The sequence below is a fragment of the Haematobia irritans genome, chromosome 4 (genome assembly GCF_050003625.1).
Source record: "Haematobia irritans isolate KBUSLIRL chromosome 4, ASM5000362v1, whole genome shotgun sequence".
NCBI lineage: Eukaryota > Metazoa > Arthropoda > Insecta > Diptera > Muscidae > Haematobia > Haematobia irritans.
The window spans coordinates 138,000,358-138,022,682 of record NC_134400.1 but is presented as its reverse complement, the minus strand read 5'-3'; the positions used below and the strand labels follow the sequence as shown (position 1 = coordinate 138,022,682).

General features: G+C 35.7%; 1 protein-coding gene across 4 annotated transcripts in view; it reads right to left on the bottom strand.

Moving 5' to 3' along the window:
- Positions 1-22,325, bottom strand: part of smg (sterile alpha motif domain containing protein 4 smaug) — a 73,836-nt gene that overhangs the window by 43,086 nt on the left and 8,425 nt on the right. For 3 of the 4 annotated variants that reach the window (XR_012722206.1, XR_012722207.1, XM_075308091.1), the window contains exons 1-2: positions 14,132-14,487; positions 33-1,013 (exon numbers count right to left, since the gene is read on the bottom strand). Coding sequence is in view for 2 of the 4 variants with exons in the window: in XM_075308091.1 (XP_075164206.1) it covers positions 33-763 (731 nt within the window). In the remaining 2 variants the exon portion in view is untranslated. Of the gene's footprint in view, positions 1-32; positions 1,014-14,131; positions 14,488-22,325 lie in introns of those variants that run through there. The other variant, XM_075308090.1, reaches the window with a different exon arrangement.

Genomic DNA, 22,325 nt, shown 5'->3' with positions numbered 1-22,325 from the left:
CTTATCGAATATATGAAAGGCTTTCAACTTACCTTCGATCTTCACTTGATACGGCCGAATGTATTAGCATATACGAAAATATCTGTTGAACTAATTCAGTGGGTACAATTTGTCGTATTGTATCCTTGACTGCCAATGGTATCAATGACAAATAGATCATTTTGGCTTCATCATTTCCCGGCTTCAAGAGAGGTAACATATTCAATACCTCGTGTAGTATATCCTCTTTCTTGCCATACAATTTCCTTTCATCACAATGTGTTAGTTGAAAATCCGAACCATAGCACGATGGCATGGAATCTTTGTCAGACGATGATGAGGACAATGTGTCGACCAAATCACCCAAATGAAAAGTTTTGTAGGCATTCAACAAGTTTTGCAAATACGATGGATTATTTGCATTCACATCAATGACAACGGTGCTTAGATTGGATGAGGAACCCATATTCTGTGTCAAGGTGTTGTCAATGGAATATTGAAGGAATTTTAAACTGGGATAACGTAGTCGCTTCAATAGAGCATACATGACAACAGTGCGTTCACAATCGTTCCATTTCTCAAAGAAATTGGTCACTGTGTTCACTTGCTCGCAAAACAATGCATTCCCGGTGGCAGTGGTGCTACCACCATTCGTCGTCGTATTTGTTGTCGACGTCAATGACGTGACTACTATCGCATTATTATTGCTAATGCTATTGTGGCTATGACTGTGTTGACTGACATTTGATACATTTTGGTTTTCAGTGTTTGTTGTGTATTTCATATTGAGGCTTATGTCCCAGTACTTTACGTTGGCCAAGTTTTTAAAAATTTTCTCTGACTCCAATGGATCGGATATTGTAAGTTACGCTGCAAAACAGTATCCTTTCTCGACAAGTTAGTTCAAATGAATAATAGTCTTGTTTAAAATTCTCTTGATTAGTGTCTATGCCGTGCGCATTGTTTTACAAGTTATTAGTTCTTGTTGTCATCAAAAAATAGACAACAGGTCGTGGTTTTATAAATAAATTGATCTGAAAAAATGCATAAATTGGGGTTTAATAGAAACTATGGTATAAACAATTTATTTATGTATTTTATTTTAGTTTTAAGACAATAAGTAAGCCAGTAAGGCCAATAATGGGAGCCACCGTGGCGCAATGGTTAGCATGCCCGCTTTGCATAGTCGTGAGTTCGATTCCTGCTTCGAGCGAATACCAAAAGGTTTTTTTTTGTTTTTTTTTACGTATATGTTCCAAAGATTCCGAAAAGATGTTCAACATTACATACTACTATATTAAATTTTTACTATGAAAATTGACTGTGCTGTTGGTCCAAAAATATTTTTTTTTTTAATTGAAAAAATAAAAATTTTGTAACAAACGATTTTTTTGGTGATAAAAGTTTAAAATTTTCGAACACTCTTAACAAAAGAAAAACGTTTTGGGTACACGTTTTCCAAACGTTTTATTTTTTTGCGTGTATACATATTTATATGTGAACCAGATTACATCTATATTCGACCACAATTTTCTACACCCTTAAAAAATGTGAGATTAAATAAATCCGTATAGGAATATTCGCTTCACTTCCACCTATATGTGAAAAAATGAGTTATATATGAATACCAAAAACAAAAAAATTGCGATATAATCCTCCATAGAAATGGACATAAATTGGCCAAACGGGATGAGATAGACAAAGCAAAATTTAACCAAAGAAACACTGAAACCATTGCTTTCGATTGATGTAAAAACCTTTTAAAATAGCATATATGAAACAGAGTGAAATGAGCCCACTGTGGCCGAGTGGCAAAAAATGGGGATTTGTATATGAAATATATATTTTCTGTCCCCTATCCGATGGTAAAAACGATTATTGTAAAATATGTTTGGGAGTCCCAATATATGACCTATAAAATAATGAAGGCACTGCTCCCCGAGAGATGTAACCACTTTGTCCAAATGGAAACAGATGGGGATCTAAATTGTCAATAGAAATAAAATTTTGACAAAATTTTCTATAGAAATAAAATTTTGACCAAATTTTCAATTTTCTATAGAAATAAACTTTTGACAAAATTTTCTTTAGAAATAAAATGTTGACAAAATTATCTATAGAACTAAATTTTGACAAGATTTTCCATAGAAATAAAATTTTGACAAAATTTTCTATAGCAAAAAAAAAATTGACAAAATTTTCTATAGAAATAAAATTTTGACATTCTTATGGGTTTTTGATCGACTGTTAACAAATGCGGCACCCATCTTGCAGAAAGCTTTTTCATCTGTAGTTATTCATGCAAAATTAAATGGACTCGATCATTTGAGATGCCCATGATATTAGCAATTTCACGCACTTTTATTCGTCGATCATTTAATACCATATCATGCACTTTGGCTACAATTTCTGTTGTTGTTGCTGTTTTTGGACGTCCACTACGTGGTTCATATTCAATGCTTGTACGACCACGTTTAAATTCAGCAACACAATTTTTTAATGTTGCATATGAAGGAGCACTTTCACCTAACACATTCACCATATCATTATGAATTTCTTGTCCCGATAAACCTTTTTATGTATAAATATTTAATGACAGCACGCACTTCTAATTTTTCCATTGTAAAACAAGTACGGAAAGTCTAAAGTCGGGCGGTGCCGACTAAATTATACCCTGCACCACTTTGTAGATTTAAATTTTCGATACCATATCACATCCGTCAAATGTGTTGGGGGATATATATAAAGGTTTGTCCCAAATACATACATTTAAATATCACTCGATCTGGACAGAATTTGATAGACTTCTACAAAACCTATAGACTCAAAATTGAAGTCGACTAATGCACTAGGGAGGAACACAATGTTAGTAAAAACAAGTAAGGAAAGTCTAAAGTCGGGCGGGGCCGACTATATTATACCCTGCACCACTCCGTAGATCTAAATTTTCGTTACCACAAAATTTCAACTGAATCGGAGTTAAAAATTGGCCTCTGTGGTCATATGAGTGTAAATCGGGTGAAAACTATATATGGGAGCTATATCTAAATCTGAACCGATTTCAACCAAATTTGGCACGCATAACTACAATGCTAATTCTACTCCCTGTGCAAAATGTCAACCAAATTGGAGTAAAACTCTGGCTTCTGGGACCGTATTAGTCCATATCGGGCGAAAGATATATATGGGAGCTATATCTAAAGCTGAACCGATTTCAATAAAATTTTACACATTTGACTATACTACCAATTGTACTCCTAGTGCAAAATTTCAACCAAATTGGGGTAATACTCAGGCTTCTAGGGCCGTATAAGTGCATATCGGGCGAAAGATATATATAGGAGCTATATCTAAATCTGAACCGATTTCTTCCAAAATCAATAGGGTTCTACATTGACCCAAAACACATACTTGTGCCAAATTCGAAGTCGATTGGGCTTAAATTACTACCTAATCCGTTGGTTACAAAAATGTGTTCACGGACAGACGGACAGACGGACATGGCTATATCGACTCAGGAGCCCACCCTAAGCATTTTTGTCAAAGACACCATGTGTCTATCTCGTCTCTTTCTGGGTGTTGCAAACATATGCACTAACTTATAATACCCTGTTCCACAGTGTGGCGCAGGGTATAAAAATATGGGAAACGTTTACATCTGAAGTAATTTTAAGGAAACTTCGCAAAAGTTTATTTATGATTTATCGCTCGATATATATGTATTAGAAGCTTAGGAAAATTAGAGTCATTTTTACAACTTTTCGACTAAGCAGTGGCGATTTTACAAGGAAAATGTTGGTATTTTGACCATTTTTGTCGAAATCAGAAGAACATATATATGGGAGCTATATCTAAATTTGAACCGATTTCAACCAAATTTTGCACGCATAGCTACAATGCTAATTCTACTCCCTGTGCAAAATTTCAACTAAATCGGAGCAAAATATTGGCCTCTGTGGTCATATGAGTGGAAATCGGCCGAAAGCTATATATTGGAGCTATATCTAAATCTGAACCGATTTCAACCAAATTTGGCACGCATAGCTGCAATGCTAATTTTACTCCCTGTGCAAAATTTCAACTAAATCGGAGCAAAAAATTGGCCCCTGTGGTAATATGAGTGTAAATCGGCCGAAAGCTATATATTGGAGCTATATCTAAATCTGAACCGATTTCAACCAAATTTGGCACGCATAGCTACAATGCTAATTCTACTCTCTGTGCAAAATTCCAACTAAATCGGAGCAAAAAATTGGCCTCTGTGGTCATATGAGTGTAAATCGGGTGAAAGCTATATATGGGAGCTATATTTTAATCTGAACCGATTTCAACCAAATTTGGCACGCATAGCTACAATGCTAATTCTACTCCCTGTGCAAAACTTCAACCAAATTGGGGTAAAACTCTGGCTTCTGGGACCGTATTAGTCCATATCGGGCGAAAGATATATATGGGAGCTATATCTAAATCTGAACCGATTTAAATAAAATTTGGCACACTTGACTATATAACTAATTGTTCTTCTTGTTCAAAATTTTAAGCAAATTAGCGTAAAACTATGGCTTCTGGGGCCATATAAGTCCATATCGGGCGAAATATATATATGGGAGCTATATCTAAATCTGAACCGATTTCTTCCAAAATCAATAGGGATCTATTCTGAGCCAAAACACATACTTGTGCCAAATTTGAAGTAGATTGGACTAAAACTGTCTGTGTTCACGGACAGACGGACATCGCTATATCGACTCAAGAGCCCACCCTGAGCATTTGTGCCAAAGACACCATGTGTCTATCTCGTCTCCTTCTGGGTGTTGCAAACATATGCACTAACTTCCACAGTGTGGAGCAGGGTATACAAATTGCGGATCATCTTTTTTGAACACCTGTTTCTATATGAGGGAGTTGCCAGATCGAAACAAAATTTAGCATGTGTTCATAACAGAGATGAAAGTTTCCAAAACATTTAACTTTTTGCTGTCTATACCGCGCTTTTTGTGCTAGGCTAAGAAGTTTCCGAACTGCTCTCGTAGATTGAATTAAAATTAATGCACATCCTACGAATAGGCTCCACAGAAGTATAATTCGAACGTTGAAAATCAATGAAAATAAACTGGTAATTCCAAGATGCCCTTAAAGGAACATTTATCCTAATCCTAGATATTAATTCAGAGCATGGAATATCCCCACAAACTAGCCTATATATCATCGTGGAGCTCAATATCGTCCGTCGGCTCCTAAGAGTAGGCAAATGAATCAGCCTCAATCTAGAAGTATAAGGAGGAAGAACAAAATCACTGTTCCAATGAAGATGTCTCAGAGCGAACTGCTTCTGAACCGATTCTATCTTATCAATGTAAACATCATACTGAGGATCCCACACGATGGAACCATACTCTAGAATGGGTCTAACAAGGGCAGCAAAAACATGGTAACATAAGTGTCCGAAAACTCCTTCGCCCAACGCTTTATGAATCCTAGAACCCCATATGCCTTACTCACCATCGAATTAATATGATCATTAAAATTAAGCCTACGATCCATAACAATGCCAAGATCAACAAAAGAATCAAGCTCCTCCAATAACGTGACCTGCATAGACCTAGACCTGAAGAAACGCATAAACTTGCATTTCTTAAAGTTCAAATCCATTAGATTTACTCTACACCAATCACCAAAGCTATCCAAATCATCGTGTAATAAATGCACCCGACCAGAATTATCGAACGAGGAGAATAACTTAACATCAGCATACTCGTACATCAAAATCCTAGAGTTAACTACGGACTGAGGTAAGTCGTTTATAAATAACAAAAATAAGAAAGGCCCCAAATGACTACCCTGAGGCACACCTGGTGGGACATCAAAGCACCTCGAATAGGAGCCACCAAAAGACACAATTTGTGTACGACACTCAAGATACGACGAAATCCAAGCCAAAAGTGTACTGGTCAATCCAATACTATCCAGCTTATACAACAACAGCTTATGATTCACTCGGTCAAAAACTTTACTAAAATCCGTATAAGTTCAAAGTTTTTTTTTTTTGGAATTTCTCAAAAACCGTATAAGATATAAATTCACTTTTTCGGCCCTAAAATCATTCAAAATAGTGATTTGCGTGTAGTTAGTGGTCTGTGCTTGGGCCGCTTTTATTCATTGTGTTCATTAATGATCTATTTGATTTAGTAGCTAGTCCGAATTGTTTACCATTTGCTTTTGCTGATGATATACAACTTCTGTTTAAAAGTCAGTCCGATTTCCCTGATGTCCTGCAAAGTGTTATTGGCGATACGTCAAGAATTTTATGTATATGGTCTTTCTATTAATACTGACAAAACTAAGGTTCACTAATCATGGGAATGTATCTGTGAATTTTGGGAATGATATGTACAATGTGGAATTTGTTCCGTTTGTGATTAGGAAGAGAGTAGCTCATGGCTTGTTGATGCCTGTCATTTTGAATTGTTTAGAGGTGTTTTCTGGGACGTTAGGATGTTTCTTCAAGAGAATTAAGCTGAATATAATTATTAGATTTGTTTACACTCTCAATGTTCGTGAGCATGTGACACCATGTGTCATTGACTTTTTGGGGTGTGAATTTCGCAAATTTGTGGATATACGTGTTTTGTTACATTTCCACAAGGTATATATGACACAGACGCCTAAATACGTTGCGGAATTTTTCACCTCCTGCAGGTCAGATCGGAACCCACAAATATTTATACCTAGGTTAACGACTTCATTAGAAAAGTCATATTTTGTCCGAGTTGCTCGCATTTCCGTTTTGAGCATAAATGGCCAGAATACCCACATTTTCCTTATAAAATCGCCACTGCTAAGTCGAAAACTTGTAAAAGTGACTCAAATCTTCCTTTATTTCTAATACATATCTATCGACCCATAAATCATAAATACACTTTTGCGAAGTTGCCCCAAAATTGGTTCAGATTTAAATGTTTCCCATATTTTGTTTTCCTAACATTGTGTTCCACCCCAGGGCATAAGCCGACTTAAATTTGAAGTCTATAAATATTGTAGAACACATTGATTTGAAATGGTATCGAAAATGTGGATCTACAAAGTGGTGCAGGGTATAATATAGTCGGCCCCTACCGACTTTAGACTTTCCTTACTTGTTTTTTTATTTTTTATTGTTTCCTATTTTTAATTTTTTAAATTAATAATTAATTAAATGTATATTTTTTTTTACATATTTTTTTTCGTAATTTTTATATTTTTTGTTAATTGTTTTAATTATTGTGTATCTGCTTGTTTCAAATTCTGTTACTTAGTTATTAATACTATTTATGTTACCTTTTTCTAGTTTTTAAACTCATAATTTTTATAATTTATAATTGTTGCTATGTTTTTGTAGATTTGGAATTTGCATAAAGGGTGATACGGTCAAAATTTGGTCAATAAACTTGACGTATTTCTTTCAATTTTGCATTTAAAAAACCTGAACACCCCTCATTTTGAAGGTGTGTGTGTGTGTGTGTAGAATGTTGCTCCTATTTTGATTTTGGAATTCACTCTTCAGTTGTCAAAATGCCGTCCAAGCAAGAAGAGCAGTGTATCAAAATTTTGCTCGTGCATCGCGAGCTACTCGCACGCAAAGCTGGCAAAATCGCTAAAAGTTGCCAAATCAACCGTTACAAATGTAATTAAAGTGTTTGGGGAACGTTTGTCGACAGCCAGGAAGTCTGGATCGGGGGGAAATCGAAAACCGGAAGCCGCTGAGACGACAAAGAGGGTTGCCAGTAGATTCAAGCGAAACCCTAACCTCTCTCTCCGAGATGCCGCAAATAAGCTGGGTGTATCGTCTACAACCGTACATCGAGCCAAAAAACGAGCCGGACTATCGACTTACAAGAAGGTAGTGACTCCAAATCGCGATGATAAACAAAATACGACGGCCAAAGCGCGATCCCGGAGGCTATATACGACGATGCTGACGAAGTTTGACTGCGTGGTAATGGACGACGAAACCTACGTCAAAGCCGACTACAAGCAGCTTCCGGGACAGGAGTTTTATACGGCAAAAGGAAGGGGAAAGGTAGCAGATAAAGGGTGATTCTTTTGAGGTTAGGATTTTCATGCATTAGTATTTGACAGATCACGTGGGATTTCAGACATGGTGTCAAAGAGAAAGATGCTCAGTATGCTTTGACATTTCATCATGAATAGGCTTACTAACGAGCAACGCTTGCAAATCATTGAATTTTATTACCAAAATCAGTGTTCGGTTCGAAATGTGTTTCGCGCTTTACGTCCGATTTATGGTCTACATAATCGACCAAGTGAGCAAACAATTAATGCGATTGTGACCAAGTTTCGCACTCAGTTTACTTTATTGGACATTAAACCAACCACACGAATGCGTACAGTGCGTACAGAAGAGAATATTGCGTCTGTTTCTGAGAGTGTTGCTGAAGACCGTGAAATGTCGATTCGTCGCCGTTCGCAGCAATTGGGTTTGTGTTATTCGACCACATGGAAGATTTTACGCAAAGATCTTGGTGTAAAACCGTATAAAATACAGCTCGTGCAAGAACTGAAGCCGAACGATCTGCCACAACGTCGAATTTTCAGTGAATGGGCCCTAGAAAAGTTGGCAGAAAATCCGCTTTTTTATCGACAAATTTTGTTCAGCGATGAGGCTCATTTCTGGTTGAATGGCTACGTAAATAAGCAAAATTGCCGCATTTGGAGTGAAGAGCAACCAGAAGCCGTTCAAGAACTGCCCATGCATCCCGAAAAATGCACTGTTTGGTGTGGTTTGTACGCTGGTGGAATCATTGGACCGTATTTTTTCAAAGATGCTGTTGGACGCAACATTACGGTGAATGGCGATCGCTATCGTTCGATGCTAACAAACTTTTTGTTGCCAAAAATGGAAGAACTGAACTTGGTTGACATGTGGTTTCAACAAGATGGCGCTACATGCCACACAGCTCGCGATTCTATGGCCATTTTGAGGGAAAACTTCGGAGAACAATTCATCTCAAGAAATGGACCGGTAAGTTGGCCACCAAGATCATGCGATTTGACGCCTTTAGACTATTTTTTGTGGGGCTACGTCAAGTCTAAAGTCTACAGAAATAAGCCAGCAACTATTCCAGCTTTGGAAGACAACATTTCCGAAGAAATTCGGGCTATTCCGGCCGAAATGCTCGAAAAAGTTGCCCAAAATTGGACTTTCCGAATGGACCACCTAAGACGCAGCCGCGGTCAACATTTAAATGAAATTATCTTCAAAAAGTAAATGTCATGGACCAATCTAACGTTTCAAATAAAGAACCGATGAGATTTTGCAAATTTTATGCGTTTTTTTTTAAAAAAAAGTTATCAAGCTCTTAACAAATCACCCTTTATTTTCAAGCACATAAAACTGTCAAAGTTCGCAAAGAAATATCTGGTTTGGCAAGCCATCTGTACCTGTGGCTTGAAAAGCAGCATTTTCATAGCTTCCGGGACTGTCAACCAAGAAATTTACGTGAAAGAGTGTTTGAATAAACGTCTGCTGCCATTCCTGAAGAAACACGGTTGTTCCGTACTATTTTGGCATCTTGCCATTACGGTAAAAAGGCCATGGAGTGGTACGCCGCCAACAACGTGCAGGTGGTTCCCAAGGACAAGAACCCTCCCAACACGCCAGAGCTCCGCCCAATTGAGAAATACTGGGCTATTGTCAAGCGGAACCTAAAGAAGACCAAAAAAACTGCTAAGGACGAGCAGCAGTTCAAGGCAAACTGGCTTTCTGCGGCGAAGAAGGTGGACAAGGTGGCTGTACAAAATCTGATGGCAGGTGTCAAGCGTGAGGCCCGGCAATTCGGATTTGGAAAAGCGAAAGCCTAACTGAATATTTTCCCTGAATTTTATACTAATTGAACTTGAAAAAGAAATTTAATTTGATTTTTTAAATAAACGATTTCACCGATTTACACGCGTTTTCCCTTGACCAAATTTTGACCGTATCACCCTTTACTTCTAAAAGACGGGAGATGTTGCCACGCATTGTCAAAATTGACTTTGATAGTCTGTTTTTCTATCAAATGAGAACGATAAACACGGGATAATTCGGGAGTACAGTTTTTCGTAAAAATTCCATCTTCCATAACAATATTTCGGAATTTCAGTATAAATGTAAATGTAACAATCTATATTATATGAATTTGTATGTACTTAAATTCGTAAAAAAATATATATGTTATACTAGGGTAATTGAACTTGGTGGGGAAATATTAAAACGGCAAGAATTTTACAACTTTTTCTAGAATATTTCAGTCCATACGCAGTGCTGCCATTTTGCCCATTTAGTAGCAAAATTGCCACATTTTTTGAGCAATGATACTTATGTGACACTTTTTTTTTAAGCCACTACCAATATTGATCAGATCTAAATCTATAATATTTAGGTATAATCATAAACAAATAGACAATATATTGGTATAATTCTTGTGTTACGGTCGATTTTTCAAAATATTCCCCACAAACTTCAAATGCTCTACTAGAAGGAGACGAGATAGATATATGGTGTCTTTGGCAATATTGCTCAGGTCCGGCTCCTGCGTCGATCTAGCCATGTCCGTCTGTCCTTCCTTCCGTCGTTCCGTGAACACATTTTTATGAATATATTTTTATACCCTGCGCCACACTGTGGAACAGGGTATTATAAGTTAGTGCATATGTTTGCAACATCCAGAAGGAGACGAGATAGGCACATGGTGTCTTTGGCAAAAATGCTCAGGGTGGGCTCCTGAGTCGATATAGCCACGTCCGTCTGTCCGTGAACACATTTTTGTAATCAAAGTCTAAGCCGCAGTTTTAGTCCAATCGACTTCAAATTTGGCACAAGTATGTGCATTGGCTCAGAATAGAACCCTATTGATTTTGGAAGAAATCGGTTCAGATTTAGATATAGCTCCCATATATATCTTTCGTCCGATGTGGACTAATACGGTCCCAGAAGGCAGAGTTTTACCACAATTTGGTTGAAATTTTGCACTAGGAGTACAATTAGTAGTTTAGTCAAGTGTGCCAAATTTTATTGAAATCGGTTCAGATTTAGATACAGCTCTCATATATATCGTTCGCCCGATTTACACTCATATGACCACAGTGGCCCATCTTTTACTCCGATTTAATTGAAATTTTGCACAGGGAGTAGAATTAGCATTGTAGCTATGCGTGCCAAATTTGGTTGAAATCGGTTCAGATTTAGATATAGCTCCCATATATAGCTTTCGCCCGATTTACACTCATATGACCACAGAGACCAATTTTTTGCTCCGATTTAGTTGAAATTTTGCACAGGGAGTAGAATTAGGATTGTAGCTATGCGTGCCAAATTTGGTTGAAATCAGTTCATATTTCGATATATCTCCCATATATAGCTTTCGCCCGATTTACACTCATATGACCACAGAGGCCAATTTTGAACTCCGATTTAGTTGAAATTTTGCACAAGGAGTAGAATTAGCATTGTAGCTATGCGTGCCAAATTTGTTTGAAATCGGTTCAGATTTAGATATATCTCCCATATATAGCTTTCGCCCGATTTACACTCATATGACCACAGGGGCCAATTTTAACTCCGATTTAGTTGAAATGTTGCACATGGAATAGAATTAGCATTGTAGCTATGGTTGAAATCGGTTCAGATTTAGATATAGCTCCCATATATATGTTTTTCTGATTTCGACAAAAATGGTCCAAATACCAACATTTTCCTTGTAAAATCGCCACTGCTTAGTCGAAAAGTTGTAAAAATGACTCTAATTTTTCTAAACTTCTAATACATATATATCGAGCGATAAATCATAAATAAACTTTTGCAAAGTTTCCTTAAAATTGCTTCAGATTTAAATGTTTCCCATATTTTTTTACTAACATTGTGTTCCACCCTAGTTCATTAGCCGACTTAAATTTTGAGTCTATAGATTTTGTAGAAGTCTATCAAATTCTGTCCAGATCGAGTGATATTTAAGTGTATGTATTTGGGACAAACCTTTATATATAGCACCCAACACATTTGACGAATTTAATATGGTATGGAAAATGTCCAAATCAAATCCGCCCGACTTTAGTCTTTCCTTACTTGTTATTTATACTATAATTACCACAAAATTCTGATGGCTATTTTTTCCCCCTTTTATTTATTTACCCAATGGGATGTTTCTGAATTATAGTAATATTTATAAATTATCCTCAAAAATCTCAATATTGGGTGCCAGGAAATTGTTTCTCCCATTTGATACAAACAACACATTCTAAAGGGTGATTTGTTAAGAGCTTGATAACTTTTTAAAAAAAAAAAAACGCATAAAATTTGCAAAATCTCATCGGTTCTTTATTTGAAACGTTAGATTGGTCCATGACATTTACTTTTTGAAGATAATTTCATTTAAATGTTGACCGCGGCTGCGTCTTAGGTGGTCCATTCGGAAAGTCCAATTTTGGGCAACTTTTTCGAGCATTTCGGCCGGAATAGCCCGAATTTCTTCGGAAATGTTGTCTTCCAAAGCTGGAATAGTTGCTGGCTTATTTCTGTAGACTTTAGACTTGACGTAGCCCCACAAAAAATAGTCTAAAGGCGTCAAATCGCATGATCTTGGTGGCCAACTTACCGGTCCATTTCTTGAGATGAATTGTTCTCCGAAGTTTTCCCTCAAAATGGCCATAGAATCGCGAGCTGTGTGGGATGTAGCGCCATCTTGTTGAAACCACATGTCAACCAAGTTCAGTTCTTCCATTTTTGGCAACAAAAAGTTTGTTAGCATCGAACGATAGCGATCGCCATTCACCGTAACGTTGCGTCCAACAGCATCTTTGAAAAAATACGGTCCAATGATTCCACCAGCGTACAAACCACACCAAACAGTGCATTTTTCGGGATGCATGGGCAGTTCTTGAACGGCTTCTGGTTGCTCTTCACTCCAAATGCGGCAATTTTGCTTATTTACGTAGCCATTCAACCAGAAATGAGCCTCATCGCTGAACAAAATTTGTCGATAAAAAAGCGGATTTTCTGCCAACTTTTCTAGGGCCCATTCACTGAAAATTCGACGTTGTGGCTCGTTAGTAAGTCTATTCATGATGAAATGTCAAAGCATACTGAGCATCTTTCTCTTTGACACCATGTCTGAAATCCCACGTGATCTGTCAAATACTAATGCATGAAAATCCTAACCTCAAAAGAATCACCCTTTATTAAAGTTCATGGTAGAAGTAGTAACTTTCCCTTGTCAAACTAAAATTGTCAACTTTTAATGTTTTAATAAATGTTATTTATTCACCCAAAATATTCTCTATTGGGAGTGATAGTGATGATATGATAATTCTATTATCATAGATACCAGATCTCCAATATGTCCTAGGTTAGGTTAAAGTGGCAGCCCGATTAAGTTTCAGGCTCACTTAGACTTTTCAGTCCATTGTGATGATGGGTCCTAGTATTGGATTTTAAACATATCAGCTTAACCAATACTTATGTTTATGGTGTCCTTATCAGTATCATTATGGAGTATCTAAACATTTTGAAATATTTTGCTTACAAATGAGAGATAAAACTAATTTCATTTGAATAATTCATCATCCAGGGCATGCGGATTTCTATGGTTAGTATGTCAATAGCATACTTTTGTTCATTGAAATGTTAGTGCATTATTGCGGTATATTCAATAATTTTGCAACTAAATATAAAAATCAATTTTGATCGACATACAATTTTGAAAATGTCCATTCATATATGCTCTCAATTTATATGAAATATTACTAGCTCATGATTCAGTATTTCTGGTTATAAGTTTATGTATATATTCATTTAAATCTCTTACTAATTAAATTAGCACTGGTTGACAAATATTAGATGAATAAATGAATGTAAATTTAAGCAGTATAGGATGAAAGTACAGTACAAAGCATCGCTACCATGCTAGTCGCGGCACAGTAAAGCGAAAATTTTGCGCATTTTTTTTTTAAATATTTTATATATGATCCAACATAACCTCACAATTTTTCTTATAATTATATACAACGACTTCTTCCAGTATTTAAACGGTAAATCCTTCCAAGAATTTAAGGTACATTTTAATAAGAAAAAAACAACAACAACATATAATAAATAAATAGCGTTATCAATACTTACATTTGATGTCAATAGTACTAATCCAAATTCCTTTATAGTCTTCGTAAGAATTTATAAATTTCTCCAGGAAATCAAGGTCAATGATGATAATTATGCTAATTACTTTTAATGAATTTCTACATTGGCAATACAATTTTCTTTTATGCGATAGTTTTTTTTTTGTTTTACTTGCTTTTAAAAAGCATTTATCTTAAAAAATGTCAACAAACACAAAAACACATTCTAAAACAACAACAATAAATTTCGATTTAATACATTTGTTTTTTTATTTATAAAATTTACGTTTAATCACTTCTTTAGGAGCTGAAAAATACACAAAAACTGCACACAAAATATGTCGTACACCAGCAGCAGTAGCACAGATCACAAAATTTATGGTAGAGATGACGAAAAATCAAACATGTTGATCTACGCTTGGAAAGAAATATCTCCACTTCTTAACGAAAGTATATTTTTTGAGAATTGGGAGAGAGCGCGAGAGTAAATGCAAGCTTTGGAGAATCTCATCAATTTTAAATGTCTGGAAATTGTTGGTTATTAATACCGTTTATTGTCTGAGAAAACTTAAACGTGAAGAAAAACAAAAATGAAATGCCTTATGAGAGATGACAGTATTTGTAATCTTTAGTTAAAAGGTACCCTGAAGTCACAGGGAGTACGAATTATCGTGCGCAATACCCAACATCGTAAACAATTAAGATAAAGTAATGTATAAGATAAAGTTTTCTATTTAAATTTTGGAATTGTATATAATATTTGTTGATTTTAAGGTTTGAAATTCGGTGGTGGTTCAACATTTTATACCATGAAACATACATATGTCAACAATTGGCATCATTCAACAGTGTCCGGAATTTCGCCACAGCGCCTAGTTTTTGATTTAACCATATAAAGGGTGATTCTTTTGAGGTTAGGATTTTCATGCATTAGTATTTGACAGATCACGTGGGATTTCAGACATGGTGTCAAAGAGAAAGATGCTCAGTATGCTTTGACATTTCATCATGAATAGACTTACGATCTGCCACAACGTCGAATTTTCAGTGAATGGGCCCTAGAAAAGTTGGCAGAAAATCCGCTTTTTTATCGACAAATTATGTTCAGCGATGAGGCTCATTTCTGGTTGAATGGCTACGTAAATAAGCAAAATTGCCGCATTTGGAGTGAAGAGCAACCAGAAGCCGTTCAAGAACTGCCCATGCATCCCGAAAAATGCACTGTTTGGTGTGGTTTGTACGCTGGTGGAATCATTGGACCGTATTTTTTCAAAGATGCTGTTGGACGCAACGTTACGGTGAATGGCGATCGCTATCGTTCGATGCTAACAAACTTTTTGTTGCCAAAAATGGAAGAACTGAACTTGGTTGACATGTGGTTTCAACAAGATGGCGCTACATGCCACACAGCTCGCGATTCTATGGCCATTTTGAGGGAAAACTTCGGAGAACAATTCATCTCAAGAAATGGACCGGTAAGTTGGCCACCAAGATCATGCGATTTGACGCCTTTAGACTATTTTTTGTGGGGCTACGTCAAGTCTAAAGTCTACAGAAATAAGCCAGCAACTATTCCAGCTTTGGAAGACAACATTTCCGAAGAAATTCGGGCTATTCCGGCCGAAATGCTCGAAAAAGTTGCCCAAAATTGGACTTTCCGAATGGACCGCCTAAGACGCAGCCGCGGTCAACATTTAAATGAAATTATCTTCAAAAAGTAAATGTCATGGACCAATCTAACGTTTCAAATAAAGAACCGATGAGATTTTGCAAATTTTATGCGTTTTTTTTTTTTTAAAAAGTTATCAAGCTCTTAACAAATCACCCTTTATAAAACAAGTATATGTATACAGCAGTAAGTTCGGCCAGGCCGAATCTTAAATACCCACCACCATGAATCAAATATAATAGTTTTCTTTCCCAAGCAAATCAGTTCAACCAGTACGCTTCCCGAACATAAATTTAAAGATTTTATTTATGAAGACTAGATCAGATTCTGGATTAATAAGAACCATTTTTGTTTGAGTTTTATAGGAATCATAAACATCGCTTGCAAGTGTGCCAGAAAATTATGAAATAATGCCTTGATTTGAAATCTAAAATCTGTAGATTTTTACCCCCATAATTCAAATGATAACAAGAAGTAAAATCTGGATATTTTACATTCAGTTTCAAGCAATTTTCATGATCAGTGCATTTTCTGTACCCTCAAGTAGTGGAGGCCTTAACAAATGGACCGATAAATACTAAATCCTATACGCGTTTTTATATTTACAATTTTAGGCAAATCGGATACAAATTACGGTTTTTAAAAACCCAAGGAGTTAAATCGAGTGATCAGTCTTATGGAGGCTATGCCAAAAACATGGACGAATACTCACAATATTCAAGCACATCTAATTGTAGTCCTAGAATCTAGACCGGTTTATCAGAGGACTATATCAAAAACAGTACCGATATTCGGCACACCTATTTACGGTTCTAAAATACCTCTAGATTTCCAATTTCGGGCAAATTGGACAAAACCTACTGATTCAAGAAGCCCAAGAAGCAAAATCGAGATATCGGTCTACATGGGGGCTATACCAAAACATTTTCGCAAAACCTCTTTATGGTCCCAAAATACCTCTAGATTTCCAATTTCAGGCAAATTGGATAACAACTACGGATTCTAGAAGCCCAAGAAGTAAAATCGGGAGATCGGTCTATATGGGAGCTATATAAGAACATGGTCCTCTTTATGGTCCTAAAATACCTCTAGATTTCCAAATTCAGCAAATTGGATAAAAACTATGGTTTCTATAAGCCCAAGACCCCGAATCGGGATGTCGATTTATATGGGGACTATATCAAATCATGGACCGATACTCACCACTTTCGGCACACCTCTTTATGGTCCTAAAATACCTCTAGATTTTCAATTTACTATGAGTCCAAGACCCAAAATCGGGTGATCAGTCTATATGGAGGCTATATCAAAACATGGACCGATGCCCTCCAGATTTCCAATTACATGCAAATTGGGTAAAAACTACGGTTTCTATAAGCCAAAAACCCATCGTTTTATCGTTTTTATTTTCGGCATTGCTTCATTATTGAAGACTGTAGCGTGATTACAACAGACAGCCAGACAGATGGTTATATCGCCTTAGAATTTCTCCCTGACCAAGAATATATATACATTATATAGTCGGAAATCAATATTTCGATGTGTTACAAATGGAATGACAAACTTATTATACCACCATCACCATTCTATGGTGGTGGGTATAAAAAAGAAAAGCGAATTTTCGTTTTGTTCATTTCTTCAAAAAATGTCGATTCAATCCAATCGATTCTTTACAATAATGAAATGAGACTTCCATAACGAGTTCTTTTATGCTAAAAAAAACAACTCGTTCCAGTCAGTATTTCCATATATTAAGAAGCAAAAATAGCTACACAGTAGAGCTGTGCGCGTGATACGAACCTGTCGTGACCCGTGTGATTCACACGTGAATCACGTGAGTCGTGAACAAAATCTGAAGCAACTTTCGTGAATGTGGGTGAATGGGACTAAAACAAATATGTCGTGCGTGAGAAATAAAATTGGTTCATGAATGTGCGTGAAGAAAATTTCTACAAAATCAGACTCACGAAAAAATCAAGATTTAATTCTTTCTGATATGGTAACTGAATATTATTTAGCTGTCGAACTATATCCTATTAATTTTGTTACCTTTGCTCTTTTCCGGTTGGAAAATGTCGTGAGTCACGTTAATTATCGTGAATCGTGCGTGAGCGTGAGTCTTTAAAATTAGTTCGTGCGTGACACTGGTTTTCATTTCGTAAATGTGCGTAAGTGTGAGTGTCTACCAAACGTATTGTGCGTGAATAAACATTTTGCTTCGTGAGTGTGGATGAAATTTCACTCACGTGCACACCTCTACTACACATAAAAAATTCACGAAAATTTTGCCAATTATACATCTTAATTCAAAAAAATATTCAACTAAAAATTTAAATGGTTTAATTGAGACAAAAATCAATCACAAAAATTAATAATATCAATTAATTTTTTAAATTTTTTTATTTTATTTATTTATTTAATTTGACCCACCATGGATTTTAAAACGTAATTTGTATTCCTTTAGTTATTGGATATTTTTTGAAACTTTTATTTATCCATTACAGGGACGAAATGTATGTTTTTGAAAGATACATAATAATAAAATATTTCCATAAACCGCTATAATAATTCGCATGCGTAAAGGACACTTATCCAAGGAGTGCACAAGGGTTAATCAACCAACGCCTTTCTGAATAACATGTTGATAGAATTCAATCAATAGAACTCTAGTATTCCAAATAAAAACTTAACCTTATTATTAAAACAAAACTAAAAAAAAATTAAAAAAATTAAAATCCTAACGCACAACCTTTTATACATAGTAAAGAAGAAATTAAAACATATGGATTTTGAAATTGTCAGTGAGTTGCTAAATATTTGCATTATAGAGAAGATAAGTAACTTAACAATTCCTTTTAAATGTAAAAGGAGTAATTGAGAAATTTTTAAGTTGGTGAGGTAGCGAGTTCCACAACCTGGCTACGCGTACAGAAAACGATCTCTCAAAGACAACATGGTAAAAATGATCCAAAAGTCGTATTCAAAAACGTTATTGACTCCATCAAATACAGTGGCAAGCCAAATTTCACCACACAGGCATCTTAAGTTTCAATATTTTTTTAATTGATAATATCATTTCTTTGTTGTTGAAGGCATTTCAATTAAAAATTTATTGGATCAATTAATTTCGTGATTTAAGACAAAACATATTTTTGTTGTGTGTAGATCAAACAAAATTTATAGAAGAAAATAGCTAATATTTGTAAAAAAAAATAGCCAGAAATAATAGCTAAATGAAATTTATTTTATATTCGAATTGAAATTGATTAATATTTACTCATTTAAACAAGGAGTACGATGGCACCTAATCCAATGAAGTCTTGATCTTGTTATAAGACGGTGTTACAGCATTTATTCTATTTATTGACATAGTTCTCGGGTCGTATGAATTATGGAACCCCAGTAAGCCTCAGCAGCAAAAAGAAAAATACAATACAGAACAATTTGGGAGATCGATTTGAATCGAGGCTACATATACTATACAATTTTTGGACTAGTTAGATGGAAAATAGCGTCATTGCAGGAATTTCAAGGCGAGAAAATGCCGCTACTGTAAGCTCAAGAAGTCAAACCTGAGAATTAGTTCATATGGGGGCTATACTTATTACGGATGGACGGACATGTCTAGATCGATTTAGAATTTCACCACAATCCAGAATATGTAACCTGGTGTCTGGGACATCTCCTATGGTAGAGGGTAAAACAAAAATAAAATCGATTTCCACGAAATTTTCACTATGTACATTGCACAGTGGTCGATCCCATTGGCCAAAACTAAAAAATCAAAGTTAGAAGTTTGTCAAAAAGTTTGGAAACACTGTTTCTTATGCAAACAAGGTTTTAAAATTTAAATTTGTTTTTGTTTTATTCCTACTGTAATCTTTAAGTACGGCTTCAAAAGAGAGAGAGGACGTAAGCAGTTGAATTATGCAGTGTTAAAAAGTATAAAATTAAGTGCAACTTAAAATAAATAAAACAAAAGAAGTAAAATTTCTATCGAAATAAATATTGAATTAAATGGTTTTAATTATATTTTAAAATAATAACAATGTGTGTGTGGTTTAAATTTGTTATAAAATTAAATTTGTAAGTTGGCCACCAAGATCATGCGATTTGACGCCTTTAGACTATTTTTTGTGGGGCTACGTCAAGTCTAAAGTCTACAGAAATAAGCCAGCAACTATTCCAGCTTTGGAAGACAACATTTCCGAAGAAATTCGGGCTATTCCGGCCGAAATGCTCGAAAAAGTTGCCCAAAATTGGACTTTCCGAATGGACCGCCTAAGACGCAGCCGCGGTCAACATTTAAATGAAATTATCTTCAAAAAGTAAATGTCATGGACCAATCTAACGTTTCAAATAAAGAACCGATGAGATTTTGCAAATTTTATGCGTTTTTTTTTTTAAAAAAAGTTATCAAGCTCTTAACAAATCACCCTTTATAAAACAAGTATATGTATACAGCAGTAAGTTCGGCCAGGCCGAATCTTAAATACCCACCACCATGAATCAAATATAATAGTTTTCTTTCCCAAGCAAATCAGTTCAACCAGTACGCTTCCCGAACATAAATTTAAAGATTTTATTTATGAAGACTAGATCAGATTCTGGATTAATAAGAACCATTTTTGTTTGAGTTTTATAGGAATCATAAACATCGCTTGCAAGTGTGCCAGAAAATTATGAAATAATGCCTTGATTTGAAATCTAAAATCTGTAGATTTTTACCCCCATAATTCAAATGATAACAAGAAGTAAAATCTGGATATTTTACATTCAGTTTCAAGCAATTTTCATGATCAGTGCATTTTCTGTACCCTCAAGTAGTGGAGGCCTTAACAAATGGACCGATAAATACTAAATCCTATACGCGTTTTTATATTTACAATTTTAGGCAAATCGGATACAAATTACGGTTTTTAAAAACCCAAGGAGTTAAATCGAGTGATCAGTCTTATGGAGGCTATGCCAAAAACATGGACGAATACTCACAATATTCAAGCACATCTAATTGTAGTCCTAGAATCTAGACCGGTTTATCAGAGGACTATATCAAAAACAGTACCGATATTCGGCACACCTATTTACGGTTCTAAAATACCTCTAGATTTCCAATTTCGGGCAAATTGGACAAAACCTACTGATTCAAGAAGCCCAAGAAGCAAAATCGAGATATCGGTCTACATGGGGGCTATACCAAAACATTTTCGCAAAACCTCTTTATGGTCCCAAAATACCTCTAGATTTCCAATTTCAGGCAAATTGGATAACAACTACGGATTCTAGAAGCCCAAGAAGTAAAATCGGGAGATCGGTCTATATGGGAGCTATATAAGAACATGGTCCTCTTTATGGTCCTAAAATACCTCTAGATTTCCAAATTCAGCAAATTGGATAAAAACTATGGTTTCTATAAGCCCAAGACCCCGAATCGGGATGTCGATTTATATGGGGACTATATCAAATCATGGACCGATACTCACCACTTTCGGCACACCTCTTTATGGTCCTAAAATACCTCTAGATTTTCAATTTACTATGAGTCCAAGACCCAAAATCGGGTGATCAGTCTATATGGAGGCTATATCAAAACATGGACCGATGCCCTCCAGATTTCCAATTACATGCAAATTGGGTAAAAACTACGGTTTCTATAAGCCAAAAACCCATCGTTTTATCGTTTTTATTTTCGGCATTGCTTCATTATTGAAGACTGTAGCGTGATTACAACAGACAGCCAGACAGATGGTTATATCGCCTTAGAATTTCTCCCTGACCAAGAATATATATACATTATATAGTCGGAAATCAATATTTCGATGTGTTACAAATGGAATGACAAACTTATTATACCACCATCACCATTCTATGGTGGTGGGTATAAAAAAGAAAAGCGAATTTTCGTTTTGTTCATTTCTTCAAAAAATGTCGATTCAATCCAATCGATTCTTTACAATAATGAAATGAGACTTCCATAACGAGTTCTTTTATGCTAAAAAAAACAACTCGTTCCAGTCAGTATTTCCATATATTAAGAAGCAAAAATAGCTACACAGTAGAGCTGTGCGCGTGATACGAACCTGTCGTGACCCGTGTGATTCACACGTGAATCACGTGAGTCGTGAACAAAATCTGAAGCAACTTTCGTGAATGTGGGTGAATGGGACTAAAACAAATATGTCGTGCGTGAGAAATAAAATTGGTTCATGAATGTGCGTGAAGAAAATTTCTACAAAATCAGACTCACGAAAAAATCAAGATTTAATTCTTTCTGATATGGTAACTGAATATTATTTAGCTGTCGAACTATATCCTATTAATTTTGTTACCTTTGCTCTTTTCCGGTTGGAAAATGTCGTGAGTCACGTTAATTATCGTGAATCGTGCGTGAGCGTGAGTCTTTAAAATTAGTTCGTGCGTGACACTGGTTTTCATTTCGTAAATGTGCGTAAGTGTGAGTGTCTACCAAACGTATTGTGCGTGAATAAACATTTTGCTTCGTGAGTGTGGATGAAATGTCACTCACGTG